General features: G+C 40.7%; 1 protein-coding gene across 1 annotated transcript in view; it reads left to right on the forward strand.

The window, feature by feature from the left end:
- Positions 1-18,783, forward strand: part of NLRP3 (NLR family pyrin domain containing 3) — a 78,036-nt gene extending 59,253 nt beyond the window's left edge. The window contains exons 8-10 of the mRNA XM_055343376.1: positions 8,430-8,600; positions 9,061-9,231; positions 18,257-18,783. Coding sequence (XP_055199351.1) covers positions 8,430-8,600; positions 9,061-9,231; positions 18,257-18,446 — 532 coding nt within the window. The 3' untranslated portion in view covers positions 18,447-18,783. The remainder of the gene's footprint in view (positions 1-8,429; positions 8,601-9,060; positions 9,232-18,256) is intronic.
- Positions 18,784-21,859: the final 3,076 nt, after the last annotated feature.

The raw sequence follows: 21,859 nt of genomic DNA on the forward strand, positions 1-21,859 counted from the left end.
GGATCATTTGAATGGTAAATGGTTTTCCAACCTTTTATTTTCAGGCTGTAGGTGTCCTTAGGTCTAAAATGGGTCTCTTGTAGACAGAAAATAGATGGTTCTTGCTTTTTTATCCAGTCTGAAACCCTGCACCTTTTTATGGGGTCATTAAGCCCATTCACGTTTAGAGTTACTATTGAAAGATATGAATTTAGTATCATCATGATACCTATTCAGTCCCTCTTTCGGTGGATTGTTACCTTGGACATCCTCTTCTATTACAGAATCACCCTTAGTATTTCTTTCAGAGCTGGGTTGGTGGTCACATATTCTTTCAGTTTCTGCCTATCTTGGAAGCTCTTTATCTCTCCTGCTATTCTGAATAATAGCCTTGCTGGATAAAGTATTCTTGGCTGCATGTTCTTCTTATTTAGGACCCTGAATATATCCCACCAGCCCTTTCTGGCCTGCCAGGTCTCTGTGGAGAGGTCTGTTGTTAATCTGATATTTCTCCCCATAGAAGTTAGGGATCTCTTGTCACTTACCACTTTAAGGGTTTGCTCCTTAGCTTTGCAATTTGCAAGTTTCACTATTAAACGTCGAGGTGTTGAACTTTTTTTTCTTTTTGCTTTAGTGGGGATAAAGCATTAAGGATATTGCTTTTCTCTAGAGCCACCAGTAGCTTTATAATAGTGCTTCTGAATTGGCTTTCTGACATTGAATTGTCATCCAAATTCTGTAACTCTGTGGGAGACAGTACTGTTTCTGATTCTTTCTTTTGTGGTGATTTCTTCCTTCTAGTCATTTTAGTGCACTTAGTGCACAGTGACTAAAAACGAGTTGTACTGGAAAAAGGGAAGGAAAAAAAGAAAATAAAAGGGGGGAACAAAAAAGGGGGAAAACAACAAAAAAGAAAAAAAAAGGTGGGGTATCCTCTGAATCTATATAGTGTAAGTCCCTAGACTTCCCCTGGAACTTTCCAGCACTGCTTTATCAAGAACTTGCTCTTTCCCTGTCCTTCCATCTGGTCTTCTGGGGAAGGGGCCTGCTGTGCTGATTCTCAGGTGTGTGCCCCCAGCTGAGCTGCCGCACCCCTGCCAGGTACCTGGCTCAGTGTGAGCTGTTTTTCCTGTGAGGACCCTGCTCCCTGGTGGCCGTTCAGTCCCAGGCACAAGATGACACCAGAAGGAACAACAACAGTGCTGGCGGCCAGCTCTCCAGCCCTAGAGTCAGCTCCCGCAGTAACTACTGCAGCTCTCAGTCTGCAAGGGCCTGGATGCTCCGGGGCTGGGGGGCACTGATTTGCACAGCTCAGGGCTGCTCGGTGGCAGTAGCATCCTTGCTGCCCTGTTTCCTTCCAGCCTCCGCCTGTCCTGGAGGAGCACCAGATCCTGGGCTGTGTTCCCCGGCACTCTGGGCTCCGGGGCCTGTGTCGCTGGAATCACACTCTCTGGAATCACACTCTTGGGCTGTGAAGCCCCCTCTGCATGGAGTAGCCACCTGAGCTGCTCCTGAGTCCCGACTGGGCGCAGGCTCCAGCCCTTTAGGGAGCTCGGCCTGCCGTGTGTGGCACTGTCCCCTGGGATGCACTTCCTCTGTTAGTGACCCCGGGAACCTGGGAGCATCACTCCCCTCCTGGGATCCTGTCCGAGTTCCCTGAGAGCACCTTTCCATCTGGGAAGATTGGTAAAGTTCTTGTTTCTCCAGGATGGGGCTTTCCTGTCCTGGGGGCACTCCATGTGCGCCTTACCCCAGCTTCTTGCGGGGCCCCCTCCCCCTTTGGTGCTTTTTATTCATTTATTTTTTCCATCTTCCTACCTTGATAGAAGCGCGAACTCTTCTCACTGTAGCATTCCAGTTGTTCTCTCTTTAAATCTCAGGCCGAATTTGTTGGTTTTCAGGATGATTTGAAAGTTATCTAGGTAAGTTGGTGGGGACAGGTGGCTTGGGGACCCTAGTCTTCCACCATCTTCTTTGAATTTTGTTAAGTGTTTATTCTGCTTCTACTGAGAGGATCAAATGAATTTTATATTTCATTTTATTATTGTTATTTATCACATTAATTGATTTGCATATGTGAAACCATCCTGGCATCAGGGATAAATCCCACATGACATGGTGAATAACCCTTTAAATGTGTTGCTGAATTCAGTTTACTATTATTTTGTTGGGAATTTTTGTTCTAAATTCATGAAGAATATTGGCTTGTGGTTTTCTTGTAGTGTCCTATCAATTTTGGTCTTAGGATAATGCTAATCTAAAAATAAGTTTAGAAATGTTCCTTTCTCTGATTTTTTGGAAGAATTTGAGAAAGATTGCTGTTAATTTTTTAATAATAAATTTATTTTTTATTGGTGTTCAATTTGCCAACATACAGAATAACACCCACTGTTTATCCTGTCAAGTGCCCCCCTTAGTGCCCCTCACCCATTCATCCCTACCCCCCACCCTCCTCCCCTTCCACCACCCCTAGTTCATTTCCCAGAGTTAGGAGTCTTTATGTTCTGTCTCCCTTTCTGATATTTCCCACACATTTCTTCTCCCTTCCCTTCTATTCCCTTTCACTATTATTTATATTCCCCAAATGAATGAGAACATATAATGTTTGTCCTTCTCCGATTGACTCATTTCACTCAGCATAACACCCTCAAGTTCCATCCACGCTGAAGCAAATGGTGGGTATTTGTCATTTCTAATGGCTGAGGAATATTCCATTGTATACATAAACCACACCTTTTTTATCCATTGATCTTTCGATGGACACCGAGGCTCCTTCCACAGTTTGGCTATTGTGGACATTGCTGCTGGAAACATCGGGGTGCAGGTGTCCCGGCGTTTCATTGTATCTGTATCTTTGAGGTAAATCCCCAACAGTGCAATGGCTGGGTCGTAGGGCAGGTCTATTTTTAACTCTTTGAGGAACCTCCACACACATATATATGTCACATCTTTTTCCATTCGTCAGTCAGTGGATAGTTGGGCTTTTTCTATAATTGTTGGCTATTGTTGGTAATGATCCTAGAAACATTAGGGTGCATGTGCCCCTTCAAATCAGTATTTTTGTATCCTCTGGGCAAATACCTAGTAGTGCAATTGCTGGATTGTAGGGTAGTTCTATTTTTAACTTTTTGAAGAACCTCCAGTTTGCATACCTACCAGTGGATATATAATAAGATTTGCCTTTCTCCATATCCTCATCAACATCTGTTGTTTCCTGTTTTTAGCCATTCTGACTGGTGTGAAGTGATATCACATTGTGATTTTGATTTGCATTTCCCTGATAATGAATAATATTGAGCATCTTTTCATGTGTCTGTTAGCCACCTGGATATCTTCTTTGAAAAAAAAAAAGTCTATTCATGTCTTCTGCCCATTCCTTAACTGGATTATTTGTTTTTGGGGGTGTTAAGTTTGATAAATTCTTTATAGCTCTTGGATACTAGCCCTTTATCTGATATGTCATTTGCAAACATCTTCTCCCATTCTATAAGTTGCTGTTTAGTTTTGTAGATTGTTTCCTTCACAGTGCAGAAGCTTTTTATCTTGATGAAGACCCAATAGTTCATTTTTGCTTTTGTTTCCCTTGTTTCTGGAGATACACTTAGTAAGAAGTTGCTGTGGCTGAAGTCAAAGGAATTGCTGCCTATTTTCTTTTCTAGCATTTTGATAGATTCCTGTCTCACATTTATGTCTTTCAACCATTTTGAGTTTATTTTTGTGTATGGTGTACGAGAATAGTCCAGCTGCATTCTATCAGTGGCTGTCCAGTTATCCCAACAGCATTTGTTGTTTTTCCATTGGATATTCTTTCCTGCTTTGTTGAGATGAGTTGACCATAGAGTTGAGAGCCCATTTCTGGGTTCTCTGTTCTGGTCCGTTGATCTATGTGTCTGTTTTTGTGCCAGGACTATGCTGTCTTGGTCATTACTGCTTTGTAATATAGCTTGAAGTTGGAATCATGATGCCCCCAGCATTGGTTTTCTCTTTCAGGATTGCTTTGTTACCCATTGTCTTTTGTGGTTCCATACAAATTTTAGGATTGTTTGCTCTAGCTCTGTGAAAAATGCTGGTGGTATTTTGATAGGGATTGCATTAAACGTGTAGATTGCTTTGGGTAGTATAGATATTTTAAACAATGTTTGTTCTGGTCCATGAGCATAGAATTTCTACCCTATTTCTTTGTGTCCTCTCAATTTCTTTTGTATATGTTCTATAGTTTTCAGAGTACAGATCTTTTACCTTTTTTGGTTAGGTTTATTCCTAGGTATCTAATTGGTTTTGGTGCAATTATAAGGTGGGACCGATTCCTTGATTTCTTTTTCTGCTACTTCAATGTTAGTGTACAGAAATGCAATGGATTTCCGTACATTGATTTTGTATACTGTGACTTTACTAAATTTGTTCATCAATTCTTACAATTTTTTGGTGGAGTCTTTCTTATGATTTCTTCTTAAATTTATTATGAATTTGTTGTCATGCTGGTATATACAGATCTACATATTTGGATTTAGTATTACATAGTATGCATTATAGTATTTTATTTAGGTTCTCATTGAATGATAAATCTTTGGATGAAGTTCTTTTTTTACAATTATAAGTATGAAAAAACAAAGTATATATATATAACTATATTTATGTGTGCATAAAATTCTTTCTTTCTTTTGAGGTAGATGCCTACAAGTATAATTAATGAGATAACACTTTTAGGTATTTTACATTTTGCTAAATATGGCTAAATGTCTTGAATTTAGGCCTTTATCTCTGGTGGCATTTTGCACCACTCTCCCCACACACCAATATTACATAAATGCCACATGGTGGGCATTTGTAAAATTCTTTAATTCTTGTAAGAATTAAAGGGTGCTGAATTAAAAGAATTAAAGGGTGCTGCCCACCCTCATCTTTTGTTCCCTTCTTTTCCTTTCTTTACTGCCTTGTTGAACAGTGGGACTTTCCAGGGGGCTGATTAGCCAGTAAACAGGAAAATACTAGGTTTTCTTTACTTTCAGTTCCCTCTACCCCCTTCTTTCTTTTACACAACACCAGAGGAGTTTTCTAAAATGTTGATTTGAGGGATTCTTGTGTGGCTCAGTGGTTGAGTGTCTGCCTTTAGCTCAGGCCATGATTCCTGGGTCCTAGGATTAAGTCCTACCTCAGGCTCCCTGCAGGGATCTTGCTTCTCCCTTTGCCTATGTCCCTGCCTCTCTTTCTTTTTTTTTTAATAATAAATTTATTTTTTATTGGTGTTCAATTTGCCAACATACAGAATAACACCCAGTGCTCATCCCGTCAAGTGCCCCCCCTCAGTGCCCACCACCCAGTCACTCCCACCTCCCGCCCTCCTCCCCTTCCACCACCCCTAGTTCGTTTCCCAGAGTTAGGGGTCTTCCATGTGATGTCTCCCTTTCTGATATTTCCTACCCATTTCTTCTCCCTTCCCCTCTATTCCCTTTCACTATTATTTATATTCCCCAAATGAATGAGAACATATAATGTTTGTCCTTCTCCGATTGACTTACTTCACTCAGCATAATACCCTCCGGTTCCATCCATGTTGAAGCAAATGGTGGGTATTTGTCATTTCTAATGCCCGCCTCTCTTTCTTTGTCTCTCATGAATAAATAAATAAAGTCTTTAAAAAAATAATAAAGTGTAGATTTGGTAATATTGAGGTATTTCTTAAAAAACTTCAAAAGTTCTTTGAAGTCAGAGTGTACTTGCTGTGTCTTAGCATATTACGCAGAGCTGTCCCTGATCAGCTCTAGATCACTGCTTTTGCCATACCCTTTACTCCATTTTAAGTCATATTGAATAAGTCTTAGTTCTAAAAAGTTGACCTCTTTCATCCTTCCTTCCCTTGCTTATCACCTTCTTTTTGCTTGGTATGCAAAATACTCTCCCATCCTCACAGTCCATCTAGGAAGCTCCTTCTTTTTTTCAAGTAATTTCCTTGAGTCTCAGCTTTTCCATTTAAAAATAAGGATGAAAACAATCCTGCGTATATATTGGCTAATTGAATTTAAATTAAATAAAAAAGGAATTAGCATTAGGGAATTTTATGAACAACATTTTCACTTATTAAAGGACACTTTAAGCTGAAAAATAAAATAAAACAATCAAAACAAAACAACAGCTCCATCTTGGTTTTATAGTAAATCTATGAGATAATCTTACTTAAAGTCATTATTTCAGCCAAGCATATAGTAAACACTTAAAAATGTTAAATATTCTTCCTCAGTTTTCTTTTGTGACACATTTTTATAATGTAAAGTATATCAGTACATTTAAAAAACACAATAATTTGACAATAGAGTACATGGCAAGATATCTGTGCTCAGTGAATGTAGAACTGAGTCGAATGGATTGGTTGAGACCAAGAGAAATGATGGTTACAGCCCTCTAATCAAGTGGTTGTTTGGTTGCCTAAATATTTCATCATGCACCCCATGCATCCATCACTCAGTCTCAATGGTTATTAACATTTTGATAATTCAGATGTGACTTATTCTTAACAAAACCACCTTGTGCTTGTAAGCTTGTAACTGCTGCATTTCATGGTGCACTGTTCCTCAAATACTTGTTTCATAATAATTTCCAGTCCTTTTATGGAAATGATGGCAGAGGTTTCCATTTTGTATCCTGCAAAATATTTTTTCCTTTCCTTTAGAATGACATGTTCAGTCTTCTGGAATGATCTTTATCTTTGCTGGTGTCTTAGTCTGTTCAGGCTGCTGTAACACAAGTACCATAGTCTGAGTGACTCAAAAAACAAACAGTTATGTCTCACAGTTCTGGAGGTGGAAAGCTGAAGATCAAGGTGTCTGTAGATCATCTTGTTCCTGGTGAGAACTCTCTTCCTGGCTTTCAGACACCCATCTTATTGTGTCCTCACATGGCAGTAGGGGCAAGGGAACTCTCTAGGGTCTGTTTTATCATGGCCCTAATTCCATAATGAATACTCTATGTTCAAGATCTGATTACCTCTCAAAGGCTGCACCTGCCTACCATCACAATAAGTATTAATATTTCAACATGATTTTGAGAGGACACAAATGTTTGGTTCATAACAGCTGATAATCTTGCAAATACCTTCTGTATCCTAATTAAGGACCACCTGATGAAATTATTACTAGCTGGAAATAAAGTTATTACTAGAAGCCCTTTAAAACTTGCCTTTTAAAAAAAACTCATCCATCTTGGGCTTTATTCTCCTCTTTGTCTTGCTTATTCTTTTTTTTTTTTAATTATGATTCATCCTTGACTGGGGAGATGGAAAGCACTGTGTAGATAAGTACTTCTGCTTTCTTTTGATCACCTGCTGGTACTACTTTCTATGTGTCTGTTTTTCCTGATTCTAAAACATCTTAGAGCTTAAAAACATAACATTGTTAAGGATTCTGGCAGGAAGAATTTGATTGCATGAGATGTTGTTAAGTTAAAGTTTTGTTGAAGGTCTAGCATATGTGGCTTTCTGTGTATGTGTACCACCTTCTGAGCTTCTATGCTAGAATGATGCAGCTCTCTACCTCAGAGCATCGTGCTCCTGTTGGGTGATAGGATATATTCACCTTGACCCAAGTGCAGCACACCAAACATCTTAATCCCTGAGTGTAATTAATGAGTGTAATGCAAATCTAGATCTCTGCTCCAAGAGACCCCTTCCAGTGAAGAAGGAAGAGTGATATGGATAGAAGGGACACAGAGGAGCAATGACCCTATAAGGCTTAAGTCCAGGTCCCCTCTCCACTAAACACTTGCTCTTTGACCTTAAGAGAAACATGTGATTTGATAACCTCAGATGTGTAATCTGTAAAAGATATATAATAGTTACAGCTGCACTGCCACCTCGCTCAGTTAGTGTGAGAATCAAATAAGGCAAGTGCCTGCATTGTTATAGGAATTAACAGTGGAGAATAATCTGGGATTTTTTTTTTTTGTATTAAGATGTGGTGGTAAGGAGCATGCATAGGAGAGGGAATATGTGTAAGAAAGAAGAAGAATGTGGAAGGAATCTGGATCAGTTTGCTTTTGCTCTGTCTCTTCTAATGATCCCAGCAAGACATCTGCTGTGACCATTACTTGTCTCTCTTATGGGTCCACAGGCAGAGTCATGCTCTCTTCAGATTGTGTGCAAGATGCTGGCTCCTGACTTTGAAGTTGAAGGATGCAGCTTTTTTTTTTTTAAAGATTTCATTTATTTGAGAGAGAGAAAGAGTGAGTGAGAGAGAGCACCAGTGGGCAGTGTAGGAAGACAGAGGGAGATGCAGACTCCCCACTGAACAGAGAACCTGACTCAGGGCTTGATCCCAGAACCCCAGGATCACAACCTGAGCCCCCCAGGTGACGCAAGGATGCACCTTTTTAGATAAGATGAGATTCCTGTGGCAAGATAGCTGAACCATGTTCAAGGAAGGCTGAACATTGAAGGCTTGTTCTTGTTCCTTCTCCAGGTTGGTGAATTCTGGCCTCACACCAGGTTGCTGTCCAGCTCTGGCCTCCATGCTCAGCACTAACCAGAAGCTCACACACCTTTACCTACGGGGCAATGCTCTTGGAGACACAGGGGTGAAGCTACTCTGTGAGGGCCTCTTGCACCCCAACTGCAAGCTTCAGATATTAGAGTAGGTCTCATAGCTAATTACAATGATGGGGATGCATGGTGGCTAAGGTGGGGGGATGATAATGGGATGACTTGTATCTGAGAAGTGATGGTGTCTTCTTGAGGTTCAGCTTATTTCAGGATCCTGAGACTGAGAGGACTTCTACTTCTTGTAAATACTGGATTTCCCTCACCACAAAAGAATAGGGTGATTGGCACTGTGTTTTAAGGAAACTTGAAGAGAGGCATAGAATTTGGCAAAGATCAATTCACAATTACTAATTTGATCTTCACAATCTAGTAGACTGGAAAGAATACTTTCATCTGAAAAAGGGGAGAAAAATAACCATGGGCACAAAAAGTTATTCCAAGTTAGTTAATCCTGCGCTTTTTGTGCATTTGAAACATTACAAGCTGAGAGCTTGTGGAGTTGGGGGGATGGTGAACAGGGAATTTTTTCTAAATCACCCTCTTCCTTGCAGATTGGATGGCTGTAACCTCACCTCACACTGTTGCTGGGATCTGTCCACGCTTCTGACCTCCAGCAAGAGCCTCCGGGAGCTAAGCCTGGGCAGCAATGACCTGGGAGATCTAGGGGTCATGCTGCTCTGTGAAGTGCTAAAACAGCAGGGCTGCATCCTACGAAGCCTGAAGTAAGTGTGCTCTACACAGACTCACGTGGCAGCATTCAGAGTCCCAAGGACAAGTTGATCAGTTATCAAAACCCCAGATGGTTTCATCTGTACTCAGACTGAGATTGAACCTGAGCCTGTTGTCCCAGACTTTTTTTTATAGGGTATATGAGTTATGAACCAATATTGAACTTTATCTGGATAGTCAGAATAATTAATATTCAGTTGGGTGTGAAAAGCTTCCATTCATGTTCCCCCCAAAACACAAGTCCCAATGAAAGTGGAGGACTAGGGCTATATGGCTCTTTAAGTGACCATATGTACTTTGAGAACGAGAGCATCCATGGTTCATCTTAATCACAAAGGTCTTTGCACAGTGGGGTGTTCTGAGGATTTCTAAGTGGGAAAAGAGAGTTCCAGAAACATGAAGTTTAGAAGTTCCATGAACCAGCTTATGTGCATTGTGTTGGGTTTCATTATTAGTGATACCACCAGATATTCATTACCTCTCCAGTAAGAGCTTCCTAATGAGTCCTGTACGTTTGTCAGCCCTGACGATCATATTCTCCACAGAAGACACTCCCCTTACTTAGTGTTAGGGGGTCACACCTTCTTCACAGTGGATTTCTTCCACTTTATTTGCTGTTTCTTCTCAGTCTCCTTTGTGGATTCTCTTTATCCTCCTGACCTGCACATGCTGAATCCTCAGGATTCAATCATTGGGCTAATTTTTCTTCTCTATACTTCATCCCATGTTGACATCGTCTAGTCTTCTGGCTTTACCATATATATGTTGTGCTACCCAACTTATACCTGCATGAATTCCATGTTCAAGTGCTAGTCTGACCTTTCTGTTTGTATGTCTAATAAACCTTCTAAACTTTACATGTCCAAATCCAATCCGCATTACCCCTTCTGCCAAAAAACTGCTTTGTCCCCATCTCAGTCAATGGTTACTCACTGTGAATTTCTCAAGCTAAAAAAAAAAAAAAAAGAAAAAAGAAAACCTGTGTCATCTTTGACACCTCTTTTTTGTTATGCACACGTCCAACTCATTGACGTGCCCTGATAGGTTTCATAACATACCTGTTATTGACCTCTTCTTGCCAGTTTTGTGACTCCTACCCTGGTTCGAGCCATTGTGCCCTCTTGTCTGGAATGTTCTGGTGGTATTCTGCATCTATTATTATTATTACCATGGCAGATGGAGGGTGCAGCTAAAACATGAACAAGTAATCATATCGTTCCTACCAAAATGGTCTAGTGACTTCCTGTCACATTTAAAGCAAATTGCACAAACTCATGGCAGTGCGCACGGCCCCCTGTGATCTGGCCCCTGCTTCTTCTGCAAATTCATTTTCTCCTAATTCATGTTCCTTCTGCTCCACTCATACTGATCTCCTTGTAGTTTTGCAAAATTACTGTCACCCCCAGAACTTTGCACTTCCTGTTCCCTCTGCTGGACCTCTCTCCCCTTTGGCATTGGTGTCTTGTTCCCATGTGTCTTTAAATTCTCTGCTGAAAGGTTTTCTAGATATCTGTCTCTGATCATCCTACTGAAAACAGCAGTCCAGCATATCCTCATCCCCTTTTCTTTGCTTATTTTCTTCCATAGTGTTGATCACCATTGTACAAACATGCAATATCATTTTCTTGTTTATTTATTATCTATATCTTACTCAAACAATATAAATTCTATTAGTCCTGAGAACCAACTGGAATGCATGTTCGCTTAAGCAGAAGTATGCATCAGCATTGCATCATTAAGCAGACACAGTGGAGCACACGTGCTGCAGGAAAAGCCAAAATTCTCAGAGCTAAGAAAATAGAGGGACAAAGGGAAGGATAGGCCAGGATGAAGCTGGGACATTTCTGTATGTGGAGTTGCTCACCCAGTCCTGAAGGACTCTCTGGAGATGAGGGACAGGCTTCAAATAGACTGAGGAACCTCTATGCAGTCAACATGTCTTATCAGCTCAACACACATTCATTTCTCACAGTTTTCAATACGGAATGTCTAGGATCACAGTGCCAAGAGATTCAGATTCTGGGGAGAGCTTTCTTCCAGGCTTGCAGATGGCTGCCTTCTCCCTGTGTCCCTACATGGCAGAGAGAGACAGAGACAAGGACAGGGAGACAGAGTGTGTGCTGTGGCTTCTCTTATCATAGGGACTGACCCCATCATGATGACCCGCCCCATGATCTCATCTAACCCTAATTTATTTCAAAGGCTTCTTTCCAAATTCCATCACATGGAGGATTAGGGCTTTGATGTATGAATTTTGGAGAAACACAATCAGTCCGTCACACAAGCAAATCAAGATTATTAGAAATGATGCAGGACAAGTGGAATGATTTCTTAGCTAAGTTGTAAGGGAAACTTAAAAAAAAAGAGAGAGAGAGAGAGACAATAGGGAAGAAATTGTGTATCAAAGAAGATTTGAGAGACATACCGAATAATTGCAGTGTGTGAACTTACATGGCTTCTGATTAAATCAACATAATATAAAAAGTGTATCAGCCAGTTGAGGAAATTTATTTTTTTAATAAATTAATTTTTATTGGTGTTCAATTTACCAACATACAGAATAACAGCCAGTGCTCATCCTGACAAGTGTCCCCCTCAGTGCCCGTCACCCATTCACCCCCACCCCCGCCCTCCTCCCCCTCCACCACCCCTAGTTCATTTCCCAGAGTTAGAAGTCTTTATGTTCTGTCTCCCTTTCTGATATTTCCCACACATTTCCTCTCCCTTCCCTTATATTCCCTTTCACTATTATTCATATTCCCCAAATGAATGAGAACATACATTGTCCTTCTCCGATTGACTTACTTCACTCAGCATAATACCCTCCAGTTCCATCCACGTTGAAGCAAATGGTGGGTATTTGTCGTTTCTAATGGCTGAGGAATATTCCATTGTATACATAAACCACATCTTCTGTATCCATTCATCTTTCGATGGGCACCGAGGCTCCTTCCACAGTTTGGCTACTGTGGACATTGCTGCTAGAAACATCGGGGTGCAGGTGTCCCGGCGTTTCATTGCATCTGAATCTTTGGGGTAAATCCCTAACAGTGCAATTGCTGGGTCGTAGGGCAGGTCTATTTTTAACTCTTTGAGGAACCTCCACACAGTTTTCCAGAGTGGCTGCACCAGTTCACATTCCCACCAACAGTGTAAGAGGGTTCCCTTTTCTCCGCATCCTCTCCAACATTTGTTGTTTCCTGCCTTGTTAATTTTCCCCATTCTCACTGGTGTGAGGTGGTATCTCATTGTGGTTTTGATTTGTATTTCCCTGATGGCAAGTGATGCAGAGCATTTTCTCATGTGCATGTTGGCCATGTCTATGTCTTCCTCGTGAAATTTCTGTTCATGTCTTTTGCCCATTTCATGATTGGATTGTTTGTTTCTTTGCTGTTGAGTTTGATAAGTTCTTTATAGATTTTGGAAACTAGCCCTTTATCTGATATGAAATTTGCAAATATCTTCTCCCATTCTGTAGGTTTTCTTTGAGTTTTGTTGACTGTATCCTTTGCTGTGCAAAAGCTTCTTATCTTGATGAAGTCCCAATAGTTCATTTTTGCTTTTGTTTCTTTTGTTTTCGTGGATGTATCTTGCAAGAAGTTACTGTGGCCGAGTTCAAAAAGGGTGTTGCCTGTGTTCTCCTCTAGGATTTTGATGGAATCTTGTCTCACACTTAGATCTTTCATCCATTTTGAGTTTATCTTTGTGTATGGTGCAAGAGAGTGGTCTAGTTTCATTCTTCTGCATGTGGATGTCCAATTTTCCCAGCACCATTTATTGAAGAGACTGTCTTTCTTCCAGTGGATCGTCTTTCCTCCTTTGTTGAATATTAGTTGACCATAAAGTTCAGGGTCCACTTCTGGGTTCTCTATTCTGTTCCATTGATCTATGTGTCTGTTTTTGTGCCAGTACCACACTGTCTTGATGACCACAGCTTTGTAGTACAACCTGAAATCTGGCATTGTGATGCCCCCAGATATGGTTTTCTTTTTTAAAATTCCCCTGGCTATTCGGGGTCTTTTCTGATTCCACACAAATCTTAAAATAATTTGTTGTAAGTCTCTGAAGAAAGTCCATGGTATTTTGATAGGGATTGCATTGAACGTGTAAATTGCCCTGGGTAACATTGACATTTTCACAATATTAATTCTGCCAATCCATGAGCATGGAATATTTTTCCATCTCTGTGTCTTCCTCAATTTCTTTCAGAAGTGTTCTATAGTTTTTAGGGTATAGATCCTTTACCTCTTTGGTTAGTTTTATTCCTAGGTATCTTATGCTTTTGGGTGCAATTGTAAATGGGATTGACTCCTTAATTTCACTTTCTTCAGTCTCATTGTTAGTGTATAGGAATGCCATTGATTTCTGGGCATTGATTTTGTATCCTGCCACGCTACCAAATTGCTGTATGAGTTCTAGCAATCTTGGGGTGGAGGCTTTTGGGTTTTCTATGTAGAGTATCATGTCATCGGCGAAGAGGGAGAGTTTGACTTCTTCTTTGCCAATTTGAATGCCTTTAATGTCTTTTTGTTGTCTGATTGCTGAGGCTAGGACTTCCAATACTATGTTGAATAGCAGTGGTGAGAGTGGACATCCCTGTCTTGTTCCTGATCTTAGGGGAAAGGCTCCCAGTGCTTCCCCATTGAGAATGATATTTGCTGTGGGCTTTTCATAGATGGCTTTTAAGATGTCGAGGAAAGTTCCCTCTATCCCTACACTCTGAAGAGTTTTGATCAGGAATGGATGCTGTATTTTGTCAAATGCTTTCTCTGCATCTAATGAGAGGATCATATGGTTCTTGGTTTTTCTCTTGCTGATATGATGAATCACATTGATTGTTTTACGAGTGTTGAACCAGCCTTGTGTCCCGGGGAGAAATCCTACTTGGTCATGGTGAATAATTTTCTTAATGTGTTGTTGGATCCTATTGGCTAGTATCTTGTTGAGAATTTTTGCATCCATGTTCATCAGGGATATTGGTCTATAATTCTTTTTGGTGGGTTTTTTGTGTGGTTTTGGAATTAAGGTGATGCTGGCCTCATAGAATGAATTTGGAAGTACTCCATCTCTTTCTATCTTTCCAAACAGCTTTAGTAGAATAGGTATGGTTTCTTCTTTAAACGTTTGATAGAATTCCCCTGGGAAGCCATCTGGCCCTGGACTCTTGTGTCTTGGGAGGTTTTTGATGACTTCTTCAATTTCCTCCCTGGTTATTGGCCTGTTCAGGTTTTCTATTTCTTCCTGCTCCAGTTTTGGTAGTTTGTGGCTTTCCAGGAATGCGTCCATTTCTTCTAGATTGCCTAATTTATTGGCGTAGAGCTGTTCATAATATGTTTTTAAAATAGTTTGTATTTCCTTGGTGTTGGTAGTGATCTCTCCTTTCTCATTCATGATTTTATTAATTTGAGTCTTCTCTCTCTTCTTTTTAATAAGGTTGACTAATGGTTTATCTATCTTATTAATTCTTTCAAAGAACCAACTCCTGGTTCTATTGATCTGTTCCACAGTTCTTCTGGTCTCAATTTCGTTGATTTCTGCTTGAATTTTAATTAACTCTCTTCTTCTCCTGGGTGTCGGGTCGATTTGCTGCTTCTTTTCTAGCTCCTTTATGTGTAAGGTTAGCTTTTGTATTTGAGTTCTTTCCAGTTTTTGAATGGATGCTTGTATTGCGATGTATTTCCCCCTCAGGACTGCTTTTGCTGCATCCCAAAGATTTTGAACAGTTGTATCTTCATTCTCATTAGTTTCCATGAATCTTTTTAATTCTTCCTTAATTTCCTGGTTGACCCTTTTATCTTTTAGCAGGATGGTCCTTAACCTCCACGTGTTTGAGGTCCTTCCAAACTTCTTCTTGTGATTGAGTTCTAATTTCAAGGCGTTATGGTTTGAGAATATGCAGGGGACAATCCCAATCTTTTGGTATCGGTTCAGACCCGATTTGTGACCCATTATGTGGTCTATTCTGGAGAAAGTTCCATGTGCACTTGAGAAGAATGTGTATTCAGTTGAGTTTGGATGTCAAGTTCTGTAGATATCTGTGAAATCTATCTGGTCCAGTGTATCATTTAAAGCTCTCGTTTCTTTGGAGATGTTGTGTTTAGAAGACCTATCGAGTGTAGAAAGAGCTAGATTGAAGTCACCAAGTATAAGTGTATTATTATCTAAGTATTTCTTCTCTTTGGTTATAATTCGTTTAAGTATTTGGCAGCTTCCACATTCGGGGCATATATATTGAGGATTGTTAAGTCCTCTTGCTGGATAGATCCTTTAAGTATGATGTGGTGTCCCTCTTCGTCTCTCACTACTGTCTTCGGGGTAAATTTTAGTTTATCTGATATAAGGATGGCTACCCCTGCTTTCTTCTGACGACCATTTGAATGGTAAATGGTTCTCCAACCTTTTATTTTCAGGTTGTAGGTGTCCTTCTGTCTAAAATGAGTCTCTTGTAGACAGCAAATAGATGGGTCCTGCTTTTTTATCCAGTCTGAAACCCTGCGCCTTTTGATGGGTCATTAAGCCCGTTCACGTTCAGAGTTACTATTGACAGATATGAGTTTAGTGTCATCATGATATCTATTTAGTCCTTGTTTTTGTGGATTGTTCCACTGAACTTCTTCTTAAAGGGGAATTTTAAGAGTCCCCCTTAAAATTTCTTGCAGAGCTGGTTTGGAGGTCACATATTCTTTCAGTTCCTGCCTGTCTTGGAAGCTCTTTATCTCCCCTTCCATTTTGAATGAGAGCCTTGCTGGATAAAGTATTCTTGGTTGCATGTTCTTCTCATTTAGGACCCTGAATATATCCTGCCAGCCCTTTCTGGCCTGCCACGTCTCTGTGGAGAGGTCTGCTGTTACCCTAATATTCCTCCCCATGAAAGTCAGGGACTTCTTGTCTCTTGCTGCTTTAAGGATCTTCTCTTTATCTTTGGAATTTGCAAGCTTCACTATTAGATGTCGAGGTGTTGAACAGTTTTTATTGATTTTAGGGGGTGATCTGTCTATTTCCTGGATCTGAATGCCTGTTTCCCTTCCCAGATTGGGAAAGTTTTCAGCTAGGATTTATTCAAATACATATTCTGGCCCTCTGTCCCTTTTGGCGCCCTCGGGAACCCCAATTAAGCGTAGGTTTTTCTTCCTTAGGCTGTCATTTATTTCCCTTAATCTGTCTTCATGGTCCTTCAATTGTCTGTCTCTTTTTTCCTCAGTTTCCCTCTTTGCCATTAACTTGTCTTCTATGTCACTCACTCGTTCTTCCACCTCGTTAACCCTCGTCGTTAGGACTTCTAGTTTGGATTGCATCTCATTCAGTTGATTTTTAATTTCTGCCTGATTGGATCTAAATTCTGCAGTCATGAAGTCTCGTGAGTCCTTAATGCTTTTTTCTAGAGCCACCAGTAGCTGTATAATAGTGCTTCTGAATTGGCTTTCTGACATTGAATTGTAATCCAGATTTTGTAACTCTGTGGGAGAGAGGACTGTTTCTGATTTTTTCTTTTGAGGTGAGGTTTTCCTTCTAGTCCTTTTGCTCAGTGCAGAGTGGCCAAAAACAAGTTGTATTGGGAAAAGGAGAGATAGAGAGAGAAGAAAAGGAAAGAGAAAGAAAAAAAGAAAAAGAAAAAGGAAAAAAAGAAGAAAAAGAAAGAAAGGTGAAAAAAAGGGGGGTGGGGGAAGAAATCAGAAATCAAAAAGAAAAGAAAAAAGAAAAAAAAAACAAAAAACACGGGGGAGTATCTTCTGATTCTGTAGACTTTAAGTCCCTTGACTTCCCCTGGAACTGGTCCGTCCAGCTGGTCTTCTGGGGGAGGGGCCTGCTGTGCTGATTTTCAGGTGTTAGCACTTGGGGGAGCTGCTCTGCCCCTGCCTGCTGCAGGGCTCAGTGGGGGTTGTTTACCCCGTGAGGCCCCAGGAGGAACAGCCGCAGTTGCTATGGCAACTCTGGAAGCCTGGATTCAGCCTCCGCAGGAACTACGGGGCTCTCCGTCTGCATGGCCTGGAGGCTCCGGGGCGGGGCCGCTGATCTGCTCAGCTCGGGGCAGGAGCGTCCTTGCTGTCCTGGGCCCTCCCGGCCTCTGCCTGTCCGGGGGAGGCCGGATCCTGGGCTGTGTCCCGGCGCCCTGTGCTCCGGGGCCTGCGCTGTTGGATTCGCGCTCCCGCCCCGCAGCCCCCTCCGCGGAGCCGCCGCCCGAGCCCCTCCGAGCTGCTCCGTCCCGGCCGTGCGTGCTGCAGCCCTTAGGGAGCTCGGCGCACTCTCCCGGGGCGCAGGTGTCTGTTAGTGTCCCCGGGAGCCCGAGGGCATCCCCGCCCTCCTGGGTCCTGCTCTAACTCCCTGCGAGCCCCTTTCCGCCCGGGAAGGTTGGTGCAGCTCCTGCTTCTCCGGGACGGGGTTCTCCTGTCCTGGGGACACTCGCCCCGGCCTCACGTTCCAGCTGTTCTCTCTTTAAATCTCAGGCTGAATTCGTAGATTTTCAGGATTATTTGAAGGTTATCTAGGTAATTTGTTGGGGACAGGTGATTTGGGGACCCTACTCTTCCACCATCTTGCCCTCCTCCTCAGTTGAGGAAATTTAAACACTGATTAAACATATATGTTGATATTAAAGAATCACTGTTAACTTTTTAAAGTGTGATAATGGAATTGTGGTTGTATTTTTAAAAAGCGTTCATTTAGTGTCATATAGTGAAATATTTACAGATGCATGCAATGTTGTGTTTGTAATAATCCACTGATGTGAGGAGTAGGTGGGTGAGAGATGAAACAGGATTGGCCATGAGTTATTAATTGTCGAGTCTGGGTAACAGGCCTGGGGGTTCATTACTATTCTCTGTGAATGTACATATATTTAAACATTTCCAAACTTGAAGGTTAAAAATATAACCGGAAAACATGAGCCATGAATTATAGCACTGGAGAGTTTAGGAATGTGTTAGGTTAAGGGAAGTAAGGAAATGAGATTTTTAAGGCAAACACTCTGAGAGTGTTCTTCCAAGAACATAATGCAAGGCTCTTGATTTCCTCTTGCAGGTTGTGTGAAATGTATTTCAATTATGATACAAAATGTGCATTAGAAACACTTCAAGAAGAAAAGCCTGAGCTGACCATTGTCTTTGAGCCTTTTGGTAGTGACAGAAGCAGGCTGCCAGATGCCAGCGTTTGGGCTCCCTGCCATCTAGGTGTCCACAAGTGGGAGCGAGCACTCCTCCATCCAGGGTGAAGACCATCTCTCGACAACTCCCCTGGTCCAGGGTGGGATGCCGAATCCTGCTGATGGTACCTTTGTACAGAGAATGTGAGCACCCCCTTTGTCCCGGTTTGAAGACACAGGACAATCACATCATCCAAATGAGGTGGTTCTCAGTATAGAACCTTAGTCAGATATGTTCCTTTTGGTGACCTCATGTAACTAACTCATTTAATAAAGCACTTTTTCTGTTTCTTTTTCGCTTCTTACTCTCTCTAAATCTCCTTTCCCTCATATCTTTTTTACCCATCTTTGTTCTGTTCACTTTCACCCATCACCACTCCTACTATCTTTCCCTTAACTGACTATAACAGAACAAGTAAACTATATATTATGTTGCAATTTTGTGACAATGACTTATTTATTTTTGGTTTTTGTAACAGTTTTATTTTCTAATAAAAGAATTCATGTTTATTGTAGATAGTTGAAAATTCAGAAAATATAAGACCTTTTGGTATTTATTGATTCAAATTGTTTTTTTCCCTTAATTTTAAAAGAAGTTGGCTAGAAATCTTTTTTACTATAAGCTACTGTAGATAAATTAAATTGCTTTATGCATTTAAAAAAATGAGTGGGAAATATCAGAAAGGGAGACGGAACATGAAAGTCTCCTAACTCTGGGAAACGAACTGGGGGTGGGGGTGGCAGGGGAGGAGTGTGGGGGGTGGGGGTGAATGGGTGACAGGCACTGAGGGGGGCACTTGACGGGATGAGCACTGGGTGTTATTTTATATGTTGGCAAATTGAACACCAATAAAAAATAAATTTATAAAAATAAAAAAAGATAATCCTAAAAAAATAAATAAAAAAATCTCTTTGCCAAATGATTTAATAGTAATAGATGAAGAAAAAAAAAATCATCTTACCCTGACTCTAGGGGTTGAAATTGCAGCTCTGCTGGGATAGAAAATTGAAAATCATGCAAAAGAAGGTTTTAGAGTACATGGAGCCTATACTAATAAATAGAAGTATTATGTAGAAAATGCATTTTACCTTCAATTGTAAGAGTTTATCTTGGGTTTATCTGACTTCAGGAGCAGTTCATCTGCCATACTTCATACTGATTAATTGCTTTTCTATGCATGGGACAACTCTTGAACCACATGGGATTGTTCAGGATGGAAACACTGTTTCCTCTGTTAAATGAGGCATCCAGAGTTCTGCTGCTCAAAGCACTGCCTGCCAACTGTTGATATAAGAAACTTGTGCAAGAATGTAGATCAATCACATTACTAAGCATGCTTTTTAGATAAGCTGATTTTTTTTCTTGGTAAGAATGCCTCAATAAAGGAAACAGTGTGTGATTTATATTTTATTGCAAGCTTTTCTTCTTGTCTAGGACCAGCACTTGGGTGTAACTCTGATCTAGATTTTTGTTTTCTGCATCTTGGTGAAGTGAACTATTACACACTGTCTCCGGCCACACACGCATTGACATACAGGGTAAAGTGTAATTAAAACACAGTTATTCTGGAAAGAGAAAAACTTCTGGGCACCAGGAACTTAAAACTGAATTGAGAGTTTACCAATCACCCACCCAGAGGAATATCTGGATAAATAAAAATGCAACAATAAGACTATTAATTTGGAAGAAATCCATGAGGCTTCCTACACCAGTAGAACTAAAAAAAATAAGTAAAGTTGCTGGATAGAAGATTAATATACAAACATCAACAGCATGCAACTAGAAAAAAATAATTCTTTCCAACTATCATAGTAAAGATTGTATCAAGTATGAAGCAAATGCATGAGTGCTAAACTCTCTTTAGAGATGTGAAAGAAGAGCAGGTACTTACATATTTGGGGAGTCTCCACATTTGGCTAATCAGTTGTGAAAGAAAAATATTAACTATGTAAAGAACAGAAATTAGATAGCATCCTAACCATCTTATAAAAGGTAACAATGGAGGCAAATGGATGTTTCCTTTCTGGTGAGATGACTTGAGAAGGGATTGCTATCCCTGGTGAATAATTGCAGCACAGGATGTATACGCAGAATCTTGTCATTGGGAAACACTGCACTAATTCCAGATGAGGCAGTACAATTGAAAAGAGGAATTCTATCTGAAGAGGGGACTGTCATCTTCAAGAACATCCATGTCATGAGAAAATGCTCTGCATCACTTGCCATCAGGGAAATACAAATCAAAACTACAATGAGATACCACCTCACTCCAGTGAGAATGGGGAAAATTAACAAGGCAGGAAACCACAAATGTTGGAGAGGATGTGGAGAAAGGGGAACCCTCTTGCACTGTTGGTGGGAATGTGAACTGGTGCAGCCACTCTGGGAAACTGTGTGGAGGTTCCTCAAAGAGTTAAAAATAGATCTGCCCTACGACCCAGCAATTACACTGCTGGGGATTTACCTCAAAGATACAGATGCAGTGAAACGCCGGGACACCTGCACCCCGATGTTCCTAGCAGCCATGTCCACAATAGCCAAACTGTGGAAGGAGCCTCGGTGTCCATCGAAAGACGAATGGATAAAGAAGATGTGGTTTATGTATACAATGGAATATTACTCAGCCATTAGAAATGACAAATACCCACCATTTGCTTCAACGTGGATGGAACTGGAGGGTATTATGCTGAGTGAAGTAAGTCAATTGGAGAAGGACAAACATTGTATGTTCTCATTCATTTGGGAAATATAAATAATAGTGAAAAGGAATAGAAGGGAAGGGAGAAGAAATGGGTAGGAAATATCAGAAAGGGAGACAGAACATGAAGACTTCTAACTCTGGGAAATGAACTAGGGATGGTGGAAGGGGAGGTGGTCGGGGGGTGGGGGTGACTGGGCGACGGGCACTGAGGGGGGCACTTGATGGGATGAGCACTTAGTGTTATTCTATATGTTGGCAAATTGAACAACAATAAAAAATATATTTATATATATATATATATATATATATATATATATATATATATATATAAAGAACATCCATGTCAGTATTGATAACAGGTAATTCTTGGCAGGGGGTGGTTATGGGATTGCACTATATGCTATTCATATTCTTTTTTTTTTTAGATTTATTTATTTGAGAGACAGAACTCAGGAGAGTGGGGAGAGGGAGAGAGAATCTCACTTAGACTGTGTGCAGAGCACACCCGAGTCAAATCAAGAGTCATCCTGTCACCCAAGTGAACCACCCAGGCACCCTTATCATTCTTATTCTTGTATCTTTTCTGTACATATGGCATTATTTCCTAATTAAAAGTAATAAAACAATAAAAAATAAAAATGCTTAATAGCACTCCTAAGCACCTGCAATTTAAAATGTAATAAAATCCTATTAATTATAGCAATAAAAACTATCAGATACCTGGAATAAATATATCAAAAACTGTACAAAAGTTATACAAAAGAGACCTAAATGAATGGA

Source organism: Nyctereutes procyonoides, unplaced genomic scaffold, assembly GCF_905146905.1.
Source record: "Nyctereutes procyonoides isolate TBG_1078 unplaced genomic scaffold, NYPRO_anot_genome, whole genome shotgun sequence".
NCBI lineage: Eukaryota > Metazoa > Chordata > Mammalia > Carnivora > Canidae > Nyctereutes > Nyctereutes procyonoides.